Source organism: Branchiostoma floridae, chromosome 6 (genome assembly GCF_000003815.2).
Source record: "Branchiostoma floridae strain S238N-H82 chromosome 6, Bfl_VNyyK, whole genome shotgun sequence".
NCBI lineage: Eukaryota > Metazoa > Chordata > Leptocardii > Amphioxiformes > Branchiostomatidae > Branchiostoma > Branchiostoma floridae.
Window position 1 is genome coordinate 13300291 of NC_049984.1, and position 15829 is coordinate 13316119.

The 15829-nt window shown below is 38.2% G+C and overlaps 2 protein-coding genes across 2 annotated transcripts; one reads left to right on the top strand and one right to left on the bottom strand.

Annotated features, from left to right (window-relative positions):
- Positions 1 to 655: 655 nt before the first annotated feature.
- LOC118417184 (prefoldin subunit 4-like) lies at positions 656 to 4859 on the bottom strand. Its single transcript, XM_035822627.1, has 4 exons — positions 4708 to 4859; positions 2163 to 2279; positions 1640 to 1710; positions 656 to 1349 (listed from the first exon to the last, which is right to left on the bottom strand). The coding sequence occupies exons 1-4, from the start codon at positions 4726 to 4728 to the stop codon at positions 1148 to 1150; spliced, it is 411 nt and encodes a 136-aa protein (XP_035678520.1). The 5' UTR covers positions 4729 to 4859; the 3' UTR covers positions 656 to 1147.
- LOC118417183 (protein disulfide-isomerase TMX3-like) lies at positions 4743 to 13014 on the top strand. The gene is made up of 16 exons (XM_035822626.1): positions 4743 to 4824; positions 5754 to 5802; positions 5909 to 5948; positions 6994 to 7111; positions 7592 to 7637; positions 7770 to 7850; positions 8337 to 8442; positions 8936 to 9013; positions 9269 to 9335; positions 9687 to 9785; positions 10140 to 10206; positions 10608 to 10661; positions 11146 to 11202; positions 11762 to 11897; positions 12171 to 12239; positions 12725 to 13014. Exons 1-16 carry the CDS (start codon positions 4770 to 4772, stop codon positions 12926 to 12928), a joined length of 1326 nt encoding a protein of 441 aa, XP_035678519.1. The 5' UTR covers positions 4743 to 4769; the 3' UTR covers positions 12929 to 13014.
- The last annotated feature ends 2815 nt before the right edge of the window (positions 13015 to 15829 follow it).

Here is a 15829-nt window from a genome sequence, read left to right on the forward strand (position 1 = left end):
CAGACTTCATGTGAGCCTTATGTGTAACCAAGGAGGTTAAAAAACTGTTAATGTAGCTGTCGGACAGACCTCCATCTGCCACAGACAAGTCAGTACACAGTAGTATTAAACCATTACCATGCAATGGGAATATCTATGGGGTAAATTTGGTAACCAGTCAACCATTAGCACAGTAAAGTAGCTGATTGGCTACCAATTGTGATTGTTATGGGCCTAGCCAGCAGGGAGATGGTCAAGTAAGCAGGGAAAAGGATTGATCCAATACACAAACTGATGTCCCTTGTAGTGTTACAAGTTCTATTTGTGATGGCAAAACAACTGTTTAGGAGATTGATTGATTTTTAGAAAGTTTTATCCGTAGTTTTGTAGCAATGAAAACTTGGATTGTTGAAATCTTGGTACACACATGGAAATAGTGATTGCATAAAGGTATATCGTACCCACTAAAAAAAATTAGAGCTTCAAATTAATCTCAAAAGCAAAACTGTCTTTCCCCAGCTATGTCTTGCTGTTGTTATGATTGATAGCAATCATCAACGTGGTCATCAGTAGTAATATCCCTACGGCTGCCTGGGTGTTTAAGATATACACAGAATGAAGGTTGACAAGAAGGCTAGTACTGGCAGACATTTGAAGAAAAGAATCACAAAATATACAGTTTGATATATATAGCTCTGTGCTTCTATTATCATGTGTTCAAAAACAGTACATCACAAAACTTTTGTGGAACAACTTCTGAGTTACTGAAGCAACAAAATATTTAAAACACAGCTGTAACCATTTCTGTCTTTTCAAAGTCACATAGCAGTGTTGCAATATGCACAAATCCAGTGTTTTCAAGAAACTTGTGTAAAACTAATGCTGCTTCTGTACAAAAATGTAACCAACTGCAAGATGCTGTTGAAACATATGATATACAAATGTATTAAGTTAAAACTTGTGACATGGTATCAATGTGCAGTGAGACAGAACATGCAAAATCAAACAACATAAATGTAACAACAACACAACAACTGAGCAAACACAAGGTAATGTCACCTACAGTTTTGTATGAGCTGGACAATGGTGACAAATTACATTATACACTCTATCATATAAGTGACACACATTGTTACTGAGAATATTCACTGATTTAGAAAGCTATTTTCTACTCTTCATCCATTTCTAGGTTGATGTTGTTGCTGAACTTAGCATAAAGTTCCACTTTGAGCTTTCCTAGAACTCCCTTAATTTCATCTGCTTGTCCATTTAAGTCTGCAATCTGCTGTTGAATCTGGGCCTTGGCTTCTTCTAGCTTCTCCTGTGTTGCTTCTAGTGGCATGGATATAAATACCTCCCCTATCCGGTATGTAACTTGGTGTTAAGGAAAATAAAACTTTGTGATTTCTAGTGATGATGTCCGTAATATAACATTGTGCATTTCCATACATGTTTATCTGTACTCTTCTGTTCTTGTTACATTTCCTAACTACATTTGATGGTAGCTTGGCAAATAGGAAACAACAGACTATGATTAGTATTAAACAATGTACAAACATATTCTTATAGGACATAAACAATGCTATTGTAATTTTAATCTTTGCTATATATCAGTAACTTATGTGGAACAAACAAACAAGCATGGAATTTAGAAGGATATGGGATTGGAGCAGACTCATCATCCACCATCAGGAGGTCATCTGAGGCATCTTCCAGGTTTTGAAGCTCTTTCTGTGTTTCAAAAAAAATGAAGCAAACAACTATCAGCAGAAGTGTCTGCATATGAAGACCAAACAGATAACTGGTGTATTACACTGGGAGGCAGCTATGCCGGCTACTAGTAACATTAATATACAGATGTAGATGCATCATTTTCAGGACACGAATTAAAATTCATAGCATTTTCCCTTCCTCCTAGAACATTTCTTCACCAATGATATAAATGTAGTTGCTATTCACTATACAAGCAATATAAATTAAGACAATAGTCACAATACCCAGAATTTGATATGCTTAGTGATCATGGGTATGATGGTATCACCAGTCAGACCAAAAACTGTATGCTAACACATTGCATGAACATTGATGCTTAAATATGTGTTAAGATATTTCAGACCAAGATGAAGACATAAAGTCAAGTGAGTCAAAGTAACGCTCCATAATTGAAGGCAACTGAATTTCACCTGCTTCGCCTCAACTTCCTCTTTCAGTTCCACAAGTTTTGCATTTTTGTTAGCAAATGTGTTGATCTTCTGTTGGTCCTCATATGTCACCTGGACATCAGCATCTCCTTGGCTGGGCTGTGGGAACAATATGAATGTACTATTTATAGATAGACTAGGGGTCAGAAGTGCAAAAAAGTCTTATTGACAGCAAGGAGGTACAGAACTGCTTTTGAATCTGTAAACAATTAAACTACATGTCTGATAAACATCATGCATTCGATCAAAGCTTTAGCCAGGACGTTACTTTTTTTTACAAATTCAACATCTATTTTTTTCTATCATTTTAGTCAATTAATCTTGCTCAGGAACAAAGGTCCTTTATCATTTTTTTATGAAGCATCCTGTCAAAAGTGCAAAAACCTTTATGATAGGAATGTCCTACAAATGGTGACAAAATTCTAATTGACAGGAATATCTTGTTAATACAAATTAATAGCCATAACCATTAAATGTGGATTTATTGTTTTCCAGAATATTCTTGTCTGAGTTATCATTTGATTTACATTGCATATGAAGCCATTACTACAAATGTTTTCTTTGACGCCCATACACAGTCCAAGGCAACATCAGTACAGTCTTTGCGGTTCAGGTAAATTCAGTAAACTCTACTCTAGTAGGGGTGACGTAAGCATTAGCGCAGGCGCCTAGAGCCCACGGTGAGAGATCTCAAATAAAAACAAGGCTTTAAACCATTGAAAAGCCTTTCTTGGTGGGATTTTATGTGAAATCTGGGCATTTTGGGAGTGGCTGCAGTAGGAAAGACCCTACACTGGTAGAATTAGTTGTAAAAAATGACCTTTCTCCATCGAGGGGGTTTCCGCACCCCCCTGAAATAGTGGTATCGTCGCCAGAATGCTGTTTTCAGCCAAATGGGCCAATCCAAGGGCTCTAATCAGGGGGGTGTATCAAAAGATTAGCCGTATAGAAATTCTTGCCAAGGAATTTGCCGAGACTGGACATATTAGGCTATCATTTGAAGGTAAGTTTGTATGGCTTGAACTTTTTATTCTTGAGATAATTGCATATTTGTTTCCTCAACTCTCCCATTGGAATGCATGTATTAGTGGCTGAAATTCTAATGGCCTCGTCTCCCCTGTAGTGATTCAGGTAGGCATGGATTAGGCCATTCCTGTTCATTTTAAGGGCTTTTTTGTCATGGATCTGTTACCTGAGCAAGGTATAGGGTTCAGGTGACTGTCATTTACTTGAGATTTACCCCATTTTTTGTTATTTTTGGCTCTCTTCCTTGTTTTTTTAGCCATCCCTCCAATCAGTGCCAGACTGCAGACCAGGGACAGTGTACAGAGGACTTGATTTTGGTATTCTGGGGGTAAATTGTTGGGGGGGGGGGTGATTCCCCTATGGGAGGGGTCCTAGACCAGGTGAATGTTGTGATTTAGCCTTGCAACACTCTTTTTCATTCTTTTTGCCTTTTCTATGATTGTCCCTATCCACACGAGTAGTCATTATAGACCTTTCAGGGCCCTTGAATAGACTTTAGGCTTGCCTTGAAAGTGTCTAGAAAGGGGATGTAGGAGTCTAAGTGAAGGGAACAATGTCTCCATTAGCTTAGGTGACCAACTTTTGGCTTTATTCACTTGTTTCTGTCAAATTCCACCTGTAGCCAGCATCCCTAGCCCAGGTCTACAGTGCAGGCCTGGCACAGGTAGGTCATCAATCCCCAGGGGAGTGTTTCTTATCAGAGGTCTTTGATATTGATGGTTTTTACTTCACACCCCTACCCCGCAGTGGGTGATATGATTGACATCTGTCAATTGTGAACCTGAATTTACTAGAAGGGGTGACGTAAGCATTAGCGCAGGCGCCTAGAGCCCACGGTGAGAGATCTCAAATAAAAACAAGGCTTTAAACCATTGAAAAGCCTTTCTTGGTGGGATTTTATGTGAAATCTGGGCATTTTGGGAGTGGCTGCAGTAGGAAAGACCCTACACTGGTAGAATTAGTTGTAAAAAATGACCTTTCTCCATCGAGGGGGTTTCCGCACCCCCCTGAAATAGTGGTATCGTCGCCAGAATGCTGTTTTCAGCCAAATGGGCCAATCCAAGGGCTCTAATCAGGGGGGTGTATCAAAAGATTAGCCGTATAGAAATTCTTGCCAAGGAATTTGCCGAGACTGGACATATTAGGCTATCATTTGAAGGTAAGTTTGTATGGCTTGAACTTTTTATTCTTGAGATAATTGCATATTTGTTTCCTCAACTCTCCCATTGGAACGCATGTATTAGTGGCTGAAATTCTAATGGCCTCGTCTCCCCTAGTAATACAGACAGAGCTCTTTTCGAATGCTTTCATGACATGAGGTGCAAAGAGCCCTCCCCTTTCACAGAAATAACACATTGACTGTGACATCGTTACCACGATTTATCAATACTGAGTGGCACCCATAAAAGCAGAAAATGTTCTTGTCTACTATCATCTCCAGATATCTGCACAATCGTCGAGAATGAACGATAAATCGAGACATTAATCGCCAGATACTTACTTTCAAGCTGACGGTAGCCATGTTGGATTTTTCAGTGGCTTTGCTAACTTACCCGTCATCCAATGCGCACAACAAAGATGGCGGCGCCCATCAGGGAATTGGCGATATTTCTTCTCGGTAAGAAAAGTGATATAATTTTGTCGTCTCTGTAGCTTTCAGCTTGTTGATTTATCCAAGTGTAAGGCATGTTCCTATTGGATTCGCAGAAATGTTATTTTGTCCGACCGTGGCCTGGATTTGTTTGTAGAGGGGTAAATATTATGCCTTGATTTGCTACAGACATAGACAGTGTGCAACGGTTCATAATGCAGCTACGTACGATATTATCAAAATATTGCCATTCTATATAAGGTACTTAAGGCATAAGATAAATCAAAAGAGTTTAAGAATTTCACCAATCTCCCGAACTTTTGAAAATCATTGAACTTTTAGAGGTATCATGTACGAGGGTTAACATATTGAGAAAAGGTAGAGCAATTAATATAATTTTTATAGGGGAAATACAAATATAAGAGAAGAGTAGAGCTATAAAGCAGAGTAAATCCATAGTTCAATTTGAACTACTCAAACTCGGTTGCATGTACGGTTGTCCAAAATTCGAACAACTGCGGTTGTGCGTTGACTAATAGTAATAAAGCTGTTGACGTGATTTGCATTAATGGGATAACTTGAGTTTCCTCGGGTTGGCATGATATAGATAAAATTCGGCCGTCGGGTTCCTACCAGCGGCCCTTGAGCGATAAGGAATTGGTCAACTTCTTGTGTAGCCTGAGTGCCAGCCTCTGCACTGACCGCTGGCTCAATCCTTTCGCTGAGTGTGTTTTTGCACCATTTTGAATATTATCCCTGTCTGTGTATATATCCCTCATTCTGATTGGTCAAATTCCTATGTATTGCTCCTCTGATTGGTCAGGTGTTAGGATTTTTTAACACCAGGCTGGCCGGAATTCTATGTGTTACAGCATCATAACCAACATAAAATGAGGCCTTCTGATTGGTCCACGTCACCTGGCTATATGATAATATCTGTTCTGACACTTTTGCAGGACTGTCCATCCAGTGTGCGCTTGGTCATGTCATTGAGCTGAATAATAAGTAAGTAAATCATTTCGTTATACCATAAGTTAACTATTGCTATTTTAATTAGCTTGATCATTGTCTCGATCATTGGCTAATGACATGTTTTTTTTTGTCTTCACAGCTTTCTTGAGGACAGACATAAAGGATCTTGGCTTGTGGAAGTAAGTATTGAAATCAGTCAAAAGATGTTGATATTTAAATGTTGAAATCATACTTCACTCATTCTACAGTCACCATAATGATACCTGGTGTATTTAGCAGAGCCTCTCCAAAGTATGTTATATAAGCTGCAGCTGAGGCTCTGCATAGGAAAATGTGTCATTGTGATAGTCACAAATGTTAAATTTCTGATAGGAAGCAGGGCTCGAAATACCACATGCATATGCAAGTTTGTGCAAGTAAAATTGGTGTGGTGCAAGTAAGTTTAGACCAAACTTGCACCAGTGCAAGTTACTTTTGTCCTCTAATACCTGACATTAGAAAAAGCTTACACACACCGAGAATATTGTCTGTCATTGAAAGGTAAAAGAAAATAACACTGAATAAAAAAAAGCCTAAATTTGTTATTTCTAAATTTGGTTAGACATCCAGGTAAACTATTTTTTTAAACAATTCCATCTCTACAATGCTAATGATTCCTAAGGTGCTGTCTTACCTTGATTTGCATATGAGTTACATTTGCATACTAAATATGTTCAACTGGTTTTTCCAGTTATATGTATTGTATTGAGTTGTTCTACCACTTCATTCTGGAGATGCTTAAGACTAGTTACTGTGATGGATGTCACTCGAAGAGTCCAGAAGAAATCTATGGATCTTATCGAGTTGTAGACATTGAATTGTCTTTAATTGAGGCTAAATTCACAGTTTTTATGAAACAGTTTATACAATTTCAAACCAAAAATAAAATACGCTACGGAAAAACAAATATCCAAACATGTGGTCTTTACCGGTATGTATCCGCATTTACTACTAGTCACGTACATTTGCAAATTTTCAGAAGAGGAGATAAGGGTTTAACAGTTCACTATTTTGGGTTGTGCAAGTAAGTTTCTTTTGGTGCAAGTTACCTTTGGCTTAACTTGCACAGGTGCAAGTTGACTGAAAAGTGTATTTCGAGCCCTGGGAAGTTATGTAATGCACAGAAAGTAAAGATGTATGTACCGAGATGTTTCTCACAATGACTACATTATCTTTACTTGGCAGTTCTATGCGCCATGGTGTGGACACTGTAAGAAGCTGGAGCCAGTGTGGCACCATGTAGGCCGGTCCCTGCAGGGGTCTCCCATCAAGGTAGCACGGGTAGACGCCACCAGATACACAGGTATGGCAGCTTTTCACCTTTGTCAAAATTGGAGGGATTATTTTCAGTTTGTGTGTGTGTTTGTCACTGTGTTTTTGTGGCTGTGCCTGGGTGCAGTTGAATGGCCCTCCTTAGTTCAATCATTGTAATGCTAAAAAATATGACTATTGTGAGAAAAAAACTGCCTTTAAAAAAAGACAATGCAATTGTAAAAAGCATTTGAGCAGTAAGGTGGTTGATTAGGTTTGGTTGACATTGTATCTCTTTATGAACTTGATTTCTTAGGTTGGGTGCACTAGTGCAAATTTTCCCAAAAATGAATCTTGAGCCTTCATATCTGCTTGTTCTATGTATAGGTATAGGTAACGTTATATGTTTAATACTGTAAGAGTATAAATAATTAGTGAATGAGGTAATTCTCATTCCTTTAGACCCAGACTATCTCAGTATCTGTTAATGTTTCATTGACAGTATGTTGCACTCTTTTTCTCTCCTCCGCAGCTATTGCCAATGAGTTTACAATCAGGGGATACCCCACCATCAAGTTGTAAGTACTGAAAAAAACATGGTTGATGTAGGTCACCTGAAAATTTTCTATCAATTTTCTTTGATCATCTTCATTTCTATTTCCATGGAATTTTAGACTGTATGCCTGATGCATTATTTATTCTAACCTTAGTTTCAAAGGGGACCAGATTTTCACCCACAATGGAGGAAGGTCCATGGAAGACATTGTGCAGTTTGCTCAGAGAGCACAAGGGTAAGTCAGCTGGGCTCTTCAATTTTTTGTATTGTTACCTCCATGAAAACATAGGTTTTGTAATTAGTTGGTATGTTTGTCTCTGAATATTGCAGAATGGCAGCATGAAAGGCAGAAGTCATATTGTATAAGATGCATAGAAAATTAATACATGTATCTGAATCAGGTTGTTAGGGGTACTCACTTAGAGTTTGTTTGTTTGTTTGTTTGTTTGTTTGCTTGCAGAGATTTATGTATGATGTAACAGTTGCCCAAGCAGGTGCAACCTTTTGTTGTAAAGGTTACCCCTCCTTGAATAGACAACCAGGTTTAAAGGCAAACAGATTTTGAAGCAACCACTTTGTAAATATTTTACTTTGTCAGCAGCTTAAAAGAGAAGAAAGTTACAAACTGAAGTTCATCTCAAATATCAAGTTGAAATTTCATTTAAGTTTTCTTTATCAAGCTTGCACTAAGAATAAGATTTTTCTTGTATGTTCAATACAGTCCTGCAGTGAGAGAGCTGAGAAGTGTGACCCAGCTGAATGATCTACGCATCAAACACTCTGTGTTCTTCCTGTATGTGGGAGATGACAATGACTCGGAGCTGAAGGTGAGTAGCACCAGGATAGTCACATTCTCCTACAGCCTATGTAATATACTTAGTACTATGGGGATGATCTGCTAAACTAAGCTGAAGTAGATTATCTGATTGGCTGACACCTGGATAGAGAACACACCAGCCTGGTTTAGCAGAGAATCCAAGTACAAGTATATTTGATAGGTCATGGGCAAGGCCCTGCTACTGTCATTTGTATGGTGGAAATTTCTTATAATTTGTAGCTTTTCAACACATGTCTCTATACAAATATCTGTGAATACATGATAGCCATGGAGACCATTAAATTCTACGTTGTTCTAAGACCTTTATGGGATGAAGATAAAGCCTCTGAGTCTGATTCAAATCAATAAAAAATAACTTATATCACTGCCCTGTACACTAAGTACTCTCATAAATCCTTTGTCATAAGATTAGTTATAAACCATACCTTCTCTTTGCTTGGCTGCATTTTACTACAAATGCTATGTTTCACAAATTATTCCAGACAGCATACAGTGCAATAGCTGAAGATTATGTGTTGAAGGGCTACTTTTACCAAGCTCCACCCACCATTCTACCTCAGGTGAGTAACAGACCATCATGCTCTTATGTCAATTTCCATTACGTAAATCAGAACCAAGAAAAAACAAGTTTAGCATCAGGAACAACATTCTTACTGTAACTGCCAATGATATCTTTGTTGCAGATGTCTTTTTTTTCATATTACTGTAGTTATCCAAAGGAGTCTATCTTGGTTTCACCTGTAATTGTATTGTGACAGCTTTTAAAACTATGCTTTACAGGAATCTGTCAATAACAGAGCTTTTTCTATGTCCAGGATATCAAAGTGGACACATTACCAACAGTTCTGGTGTTGAAAGATCGAAAATTCTTCAAATATGGAGGTAAGTAATACATACATGTATAACGTTACATCTAAATTATTTACATTATAGCTTGTCCTAACACTATGTACAGGAAAACATGCAGTAGATACATTCATAAAATGCAAGAACATGTGCGTGTCTTTGATGGACATCCAGCCATTATCTCATTGGTCAAACCCCAAGTGCCATGCTGTCATTGGTTGAACCAAAGACATTATACAGAAGTATTGGGTTGAAATAATAACTAATGGACAGTCAGAATTGGCCTATCCTGTGATACGGTGAAGAACTATGTTGGCTTTAAGCACAGAGATCTTATTTGTCACAATGCCTGATGATGATAACAATGAAACATGCAATCATGTCCAGGTGGTGATAAGGCCTCACTCAAAGACTGGATAGAACTGGAGAGGTTCCCAGCATTCCCCAGGATATCTGGTGACAACATCAATGAACTTGCAGGTTCAGGTATAAACAGTATTCCATGAACATATTGTATAAACTAAACATTCTGGAAGTAATATTTTGTCTCTTGCAGTTTACGATTTATTATGGGAGAAACTCATTTTGTTGTACACTTAGACCTTCTGCAATGCAGCTGTTTCATTACAATTTCTAATTCAAAATTTGCAAATCTTTGAGACCTGCTTCAGATCATAAGGAGTAAAATAACTGAATATAAATACAATGTACCTTGTCAAACAGCTTTCATAATATTGGTCAGAGCCACAACATTACTAGTATACTGTTTTACATAGTTAATAGTTACTGTAATAGTTATCTAGACAGTGGTTGTACCAATTCTTACCTCTCTGTCTCCAGGCAGAAAGATAGCAGTGGCAGTGATAGAGGACAGCTCAGTCCCAACAGATGTTGAAGAAGACACAAGGTCAGCAATCCCTTTGTTTCGTAACTGCCTTAAGTTTGGGCATAGCACTGCGGTTCTGTACAGGAAGTACAAGATGCAATGGACTGGACTGTAAGGTTCATCCACTCACAGCAGGATAGACTCCTACTCTTTTTGATAAGTGTGGTGGTATCTTTGGAATTCTTGATAAATTCCACTGAAATATGAACTAACAGCAATGACAAGTGACACAAAATAGTAGTCTTGTTTACTAGTAACTTGTTGGAAGGCATTTCAGCACCGTGGATTGTTTGTTAAGCCGTTTTCCCTGATAGGCCGCCAAACCAGATGTAGTCGGGGGTTTAAAGCTATTGTTTTAGCAATTGCAATCTGCAATTGGATTTGTTGGTGGGTTGAACTGACTAGGCCTGTTGATGTTGTAGAGTTAGGGAGATGCTGCAGGAACTGGCCAAGGGCAGAGACACAGAGTTTCACAGGTAGGTCTTTTTTACTCTTCATATATGAAACTGCTGCTACTACTTTGATATGTATCACCATTTAAATGTTAACCTACACAAATTCTACTATTGCATGCACTGTTGATACAATTTCACAAAAGCTTCTTGCACTATTGTAATCAATAATGCAATTTTGAAAAGCAAATGAAATGCATAGCCATCAAATCACCTATAAATTGCAATGTGTGATATTCACATATCCACTTGCTATTTTGAATTTTGATGTTTATACATAGTTTTATACAGACATGACTAGGAATCAGTGATTCTTCATTTCTTATGAAAACAGATTTTGTATAGTGCACTACCCAATATTGTCCATTATTACTTGTACAGTACCGGTAGTACACAAAATGGACAATATTGGGTAGTGCACTGTATGTTGTACTGTATTGCTATGTTATATACATAAAAATATATACACATGTATGTTGGTAAGAATTTTCATAATCTGTTGTTGCAGTACCTTTCTGTATGGCTGGATGGACGGGACAGAACTCATCAACCAGATCACCATGAGGTATGTAAGGGTCATGTAAGGGTTCATCTTTATCCTGAATAAGTTTGGAGTTGATAGAAATATTATTGGACTGTCTGGAGTATCCCAATGATAAGCCATTTAAGACTGTCCAAAAAAAGTTTGTCATATGCCATTTCTTCTTTGAAGACAAACTTATGTCCGTCTGAGAGGACATCTCTCAAATATAGGCACTCATTTTTACCTGAGTCGAGTAGGGAAATAGGTGTTTAGGCCTAGGAAAAAAATTGTGTTTTCTGTTTTCTAACCTACCTTGGAAGAACCTACCAACCCTAGCATTTCTTGGATGGGCAGTGGAGTCAAATAGTTTCCAGTTAGAATTTTTTATTCAGCCTGCTTTCTATTGAAGTAAAAAAACTGCTTTTTTCAGGACTGAAACAGGAAACATAACATTTTTCCTAGGCCTTATTGCCTTTCCCAAGAGCACAACAATGGAGCCTGCTAGGGATTAAAACCCAAAACCATTAGATTCTAAGTCAGCAACAGTAACCACCAAACCACCAGCCACCTTTTATTGATGATTTCTTGCTTCCTCCCCCAGTTTTGTCAACACCCCAGCCATTATTGTCTTGGAGCCTTCCACAGAATCCTACTACCTACCAGACACCCCCAGTGCAGGAATGGCACGGCCACAACTCAAGGGCTTCCTCAGAAAAGTCATCAGTGGTGATGCACCTGTGAGTCTTTTGTTGTCCTAATTAGAATCATACATCTCTGCCAATGCATGTTGATGAACTGGTTGGAACATCATTTTCAACTCTCATGTCATGTGTCTATCTAAGCTTATGTCGTAAAATACACAACTATGTTTGAAAATGACTTTACCGAGGCTGAATGATACTGTTGAAACTTCAAAAAGAGCAGAAATTGGTCAGAAATTTGCAGTAAGGGCTGAAATTTGATCACCCTGTCTTCATTCTGCTCATTTCCATACATTTCTTGTTCTCCAGGCACATGGTGGGAACAGTATCTTACAGAGATTGAAACGAGTCCTCTATGACTTCATCACAGGAGTCACGGTAGGTGGACATGTGCGCTTCATTTGTTACCTCTGTAAAATTGGAGGGTTTGTTTTCAGTCTGTGTGCTTGTTTGTCTTGGTGTGTGTCCACAGTGATATGATTTGTAGAATGGCAAGACGTGAGGCCAAAGTAATGTAACAGAATACCTGGAGGTTTGGCCCAGATCCAATGATGTTCTATTCAGAACCAGGTCATGGCTACACCCACACAGTAATGTTAGGTTGTTAGAGGTACCAACTTACTTTGACTTTATTTTACTTGCAAACAGGTACCAACCTAGAGCTTGTTACAACAATGTTCAGCCAATTGTATCAGACTCTTGTGATTTCATGTAGCATTGTGGTGAAGGAGTTGTGTTTAAGCTTGTTTTTACTGAACTGTTCTGAACATACCACCAATAGAATAATAGTAATCAGACTCTAACAAAACAAACTGCACAACCAAGAGCCTTTGAACAGAACTATACCTTGCCCTGTCCAACAGTCGCTGTTCCGAGCGCAGCCTTTCATAGCCAGCATCCTGCTTGGCCTGCCCACCTTCGTGGTGTCATTCCTGTGCTATTCGCTCTGCACCACCGAGGTTGTGGATGACATGGAGGATGAAGATGACTTGTCAGAGGATGAGAAAGAAGATGAGGACAAGATTGACAGGTATGAGGAGGTGTCAGGGCACATGAAGAAAGAGTGACTTAAGACATGGACCATTTTAATATCCGTCTCATTTTCCTCTCATAGTAATAGCAGTTAGAATATTGTGGATTTAACTTACAAAGCTAAGAGGGAAACATTTAAGAGAAGGTATTACTGTGTTGTACCTTAATTTAAAAGCTGCTTTGTATTGTAAAAGTATATACCCAAGTAGTGTGTAGAAAGAAGTGATCATGACTGTAATGTAGTATTGACTGGAAGATTTGGATGGATGGTGGTCATATACCTGTGTGTAACATGACTAGGGCTGGGTACCGGTACAGAAAATTCAGGTCCAGGTCCGGTTCAGGTCCAAAGGATCAGGTCCAGGTCCGGACCTGAACCTGGACCTAATTCAGTATGACTCATACCAATTGTCCATTTCACTACAAAGAAATCTGTTTGGTGAAGTATTAAACTTACACTGGCGTTTTAAAATCATACAACGCTAACTGCACCTGTACGATTGACTGTAAACCTTGGTAGAAATTACTATAAACTCTACTCTACTTCACTCTTGTCATTTTCTTCCAACTGCAAGCGCCAAAACGTGTGAATGCCTGATAAAATAATATGTTAATTTTCTAATCGGTCCAACATCCGGTCCACCTAATTTTTTCAGGTCCGGTTTTTCTGGACCGGTCCAATAAGAAAAACCGGTTTTGTACCGGTACGCTGTACCGATACCCAGCCCTAAACATGACATTACAAGTCTGTTTGTATAAGAAGTAGTCAAATATCCCATGATTTGATATTTTGTAAAGAAGGGGATGATAGCAATCATGATAATGTAAGAAAATTTGGACATGGTCATAGCCAAAATGAGTATTGTCTGATAGATAGTGTTTGATGTAGCATTTTGTACTACAGTATGAGGTTTGACGTACATGTAGTTGCATGCACTCTATGGCCTGTGCAACTTGGTAATTGGAAGGGATGTTACAAAAGATGTGAACAGCATACTTGTGAGTGTAAGATGAAGTGTAATTGACTGGAGTGGACTGGAATCCACCACTGCACATTAATCATGTTCAAATTGACAACTTTGATCACAATTTTGTATTTAATATGTCATTGTTAACTTCAAGAATGCAATAACAAGGGAAAAATTGGCTGCTGATTTATCTTGTTTTTTAGTTTGAGACATTTGAACTATCCTCTTATTTAGTCTTAAGCCATAGACCATTAGAATGCAATAATCCTATATGTTGCCATTTTGTGTGATATTGAACTAAACCCAATCAACTCATAGTCTTTCATATTATGTGCAAAGTACTTTAGTATACAATGTATATACTATGGGCCTGCCAGCCAGAGCTGCAAGGTGCAACTGTGTTTATTACACAACTTAACTTTATACCAGTAGCTAGTTTGCATCAATAGTGATTGGCTAGTGATCATGACAGGGCTATTTTTTTTCGTATTTTGTCTGCGTGGGTTACAATGTACAGATCTAGAAGGTAACACAACATCAATGACTGTACACTATGTATAGTAAGATAAAAGCCTTTACAGGAGTGTACAATCAACATCAGTTTTTATCCAAGTACATGATACACAGTACACATATTGTAGTGTATTAAGAACAGAAGTATGTTTTAGGTGTGACAGTGAGAAAATGATCAATTAGCAAAGTTGTTGCAGTCATTAGCATGCAAGGGAGCATAGGTAGGATTAAGGGGACTCACTCATGAAGGCTTACATCTGTTAATATATATCCATGAAATGTGTATCTTACAATTGTAAATTCTGATTTTATCCTTCCCTTTGGTACGTTTCAAAGTGTAGTTGTAACATGAATATGCACCAGGAGCACTGTCATACATATTGTTAATTTGTAACATCTGTGCTAGACAAGTCACCCCTTGTGTTCATGTTGGTATGTTTTTCAAGATGTTTGTTTAAGAAAGTGCCATCTGTGCTACAGCTTTTTTGTATAAACGAAATCGACCACCAGCTGGATTGTGTTTATTCTGAGCATTTTGCAACCCAAACTTAAGTTATTCCTATAGGTTGCAACAATTTCCTATATATTGCAACAATTTTGGTCTGTTTGTTATGTTGGTGTGTGTCCTTGATTGTATGTGACCGATCGTGATGATGTCACGGTGACGCAGTGGTAGGCAAAAAGCAGGTGTTTGGCAAAAGATTGATTTACATATTAACCGGTAATTTGAGCCGCTAATTTGAATATCAATTTTTGTTCCAATCTACTGACGTCCTGGTAGGCAACAACCGTCCAATACCCCGGATATAAACAACAACAGCGATCGCTCATATTACACACTGTCAGTAGAGGGGCAGGAAGTGAGTGGGAAGATGACTGAAAAGTCAGAGTAGCAGGAAGTAGAGTTCAGAGGTGGTAGAACTAGTCGTGAATCAGACAAGACAGTCCAATCCATCGGGTCAATGGAATAGGCATGGAGAGATATTGTTTTTGGTCTGTGTTTTTGCACTTTGAACTCAATTTGTGCAACAATCAGAAATATGGAAGTCTCAACTATAATTCTATAGAAGGATTAATGACAAGGACTGTGTGTTTGTTGCCACATTTATTTGACATTGTACATGTAATGGTCCTAAATTCTCCAGGGATTGTATCAGCTACACATGTAAGTCTACGAGAAGCCTAAATCATTTTCAGTGAAGTAAAAGTGACTAAGTTCAAATCATATCTTCACTTTTTAAATATACACTCATATCTTCAACAGAGATATTTTCAAAAATTGCAACCTTTCTGAGAAAATTTTACATCAGAACTTCAACTGACAGAACACTGGGTACATTTGGCATTCAAATAATTGGTAATGGTATAACCTACACAGTAAAAATACAAGTAAAACTTTATCATAAAACAGATATTCTCCTTTAAAGAATGTTTCCAGCTACAATACAAGCCTAA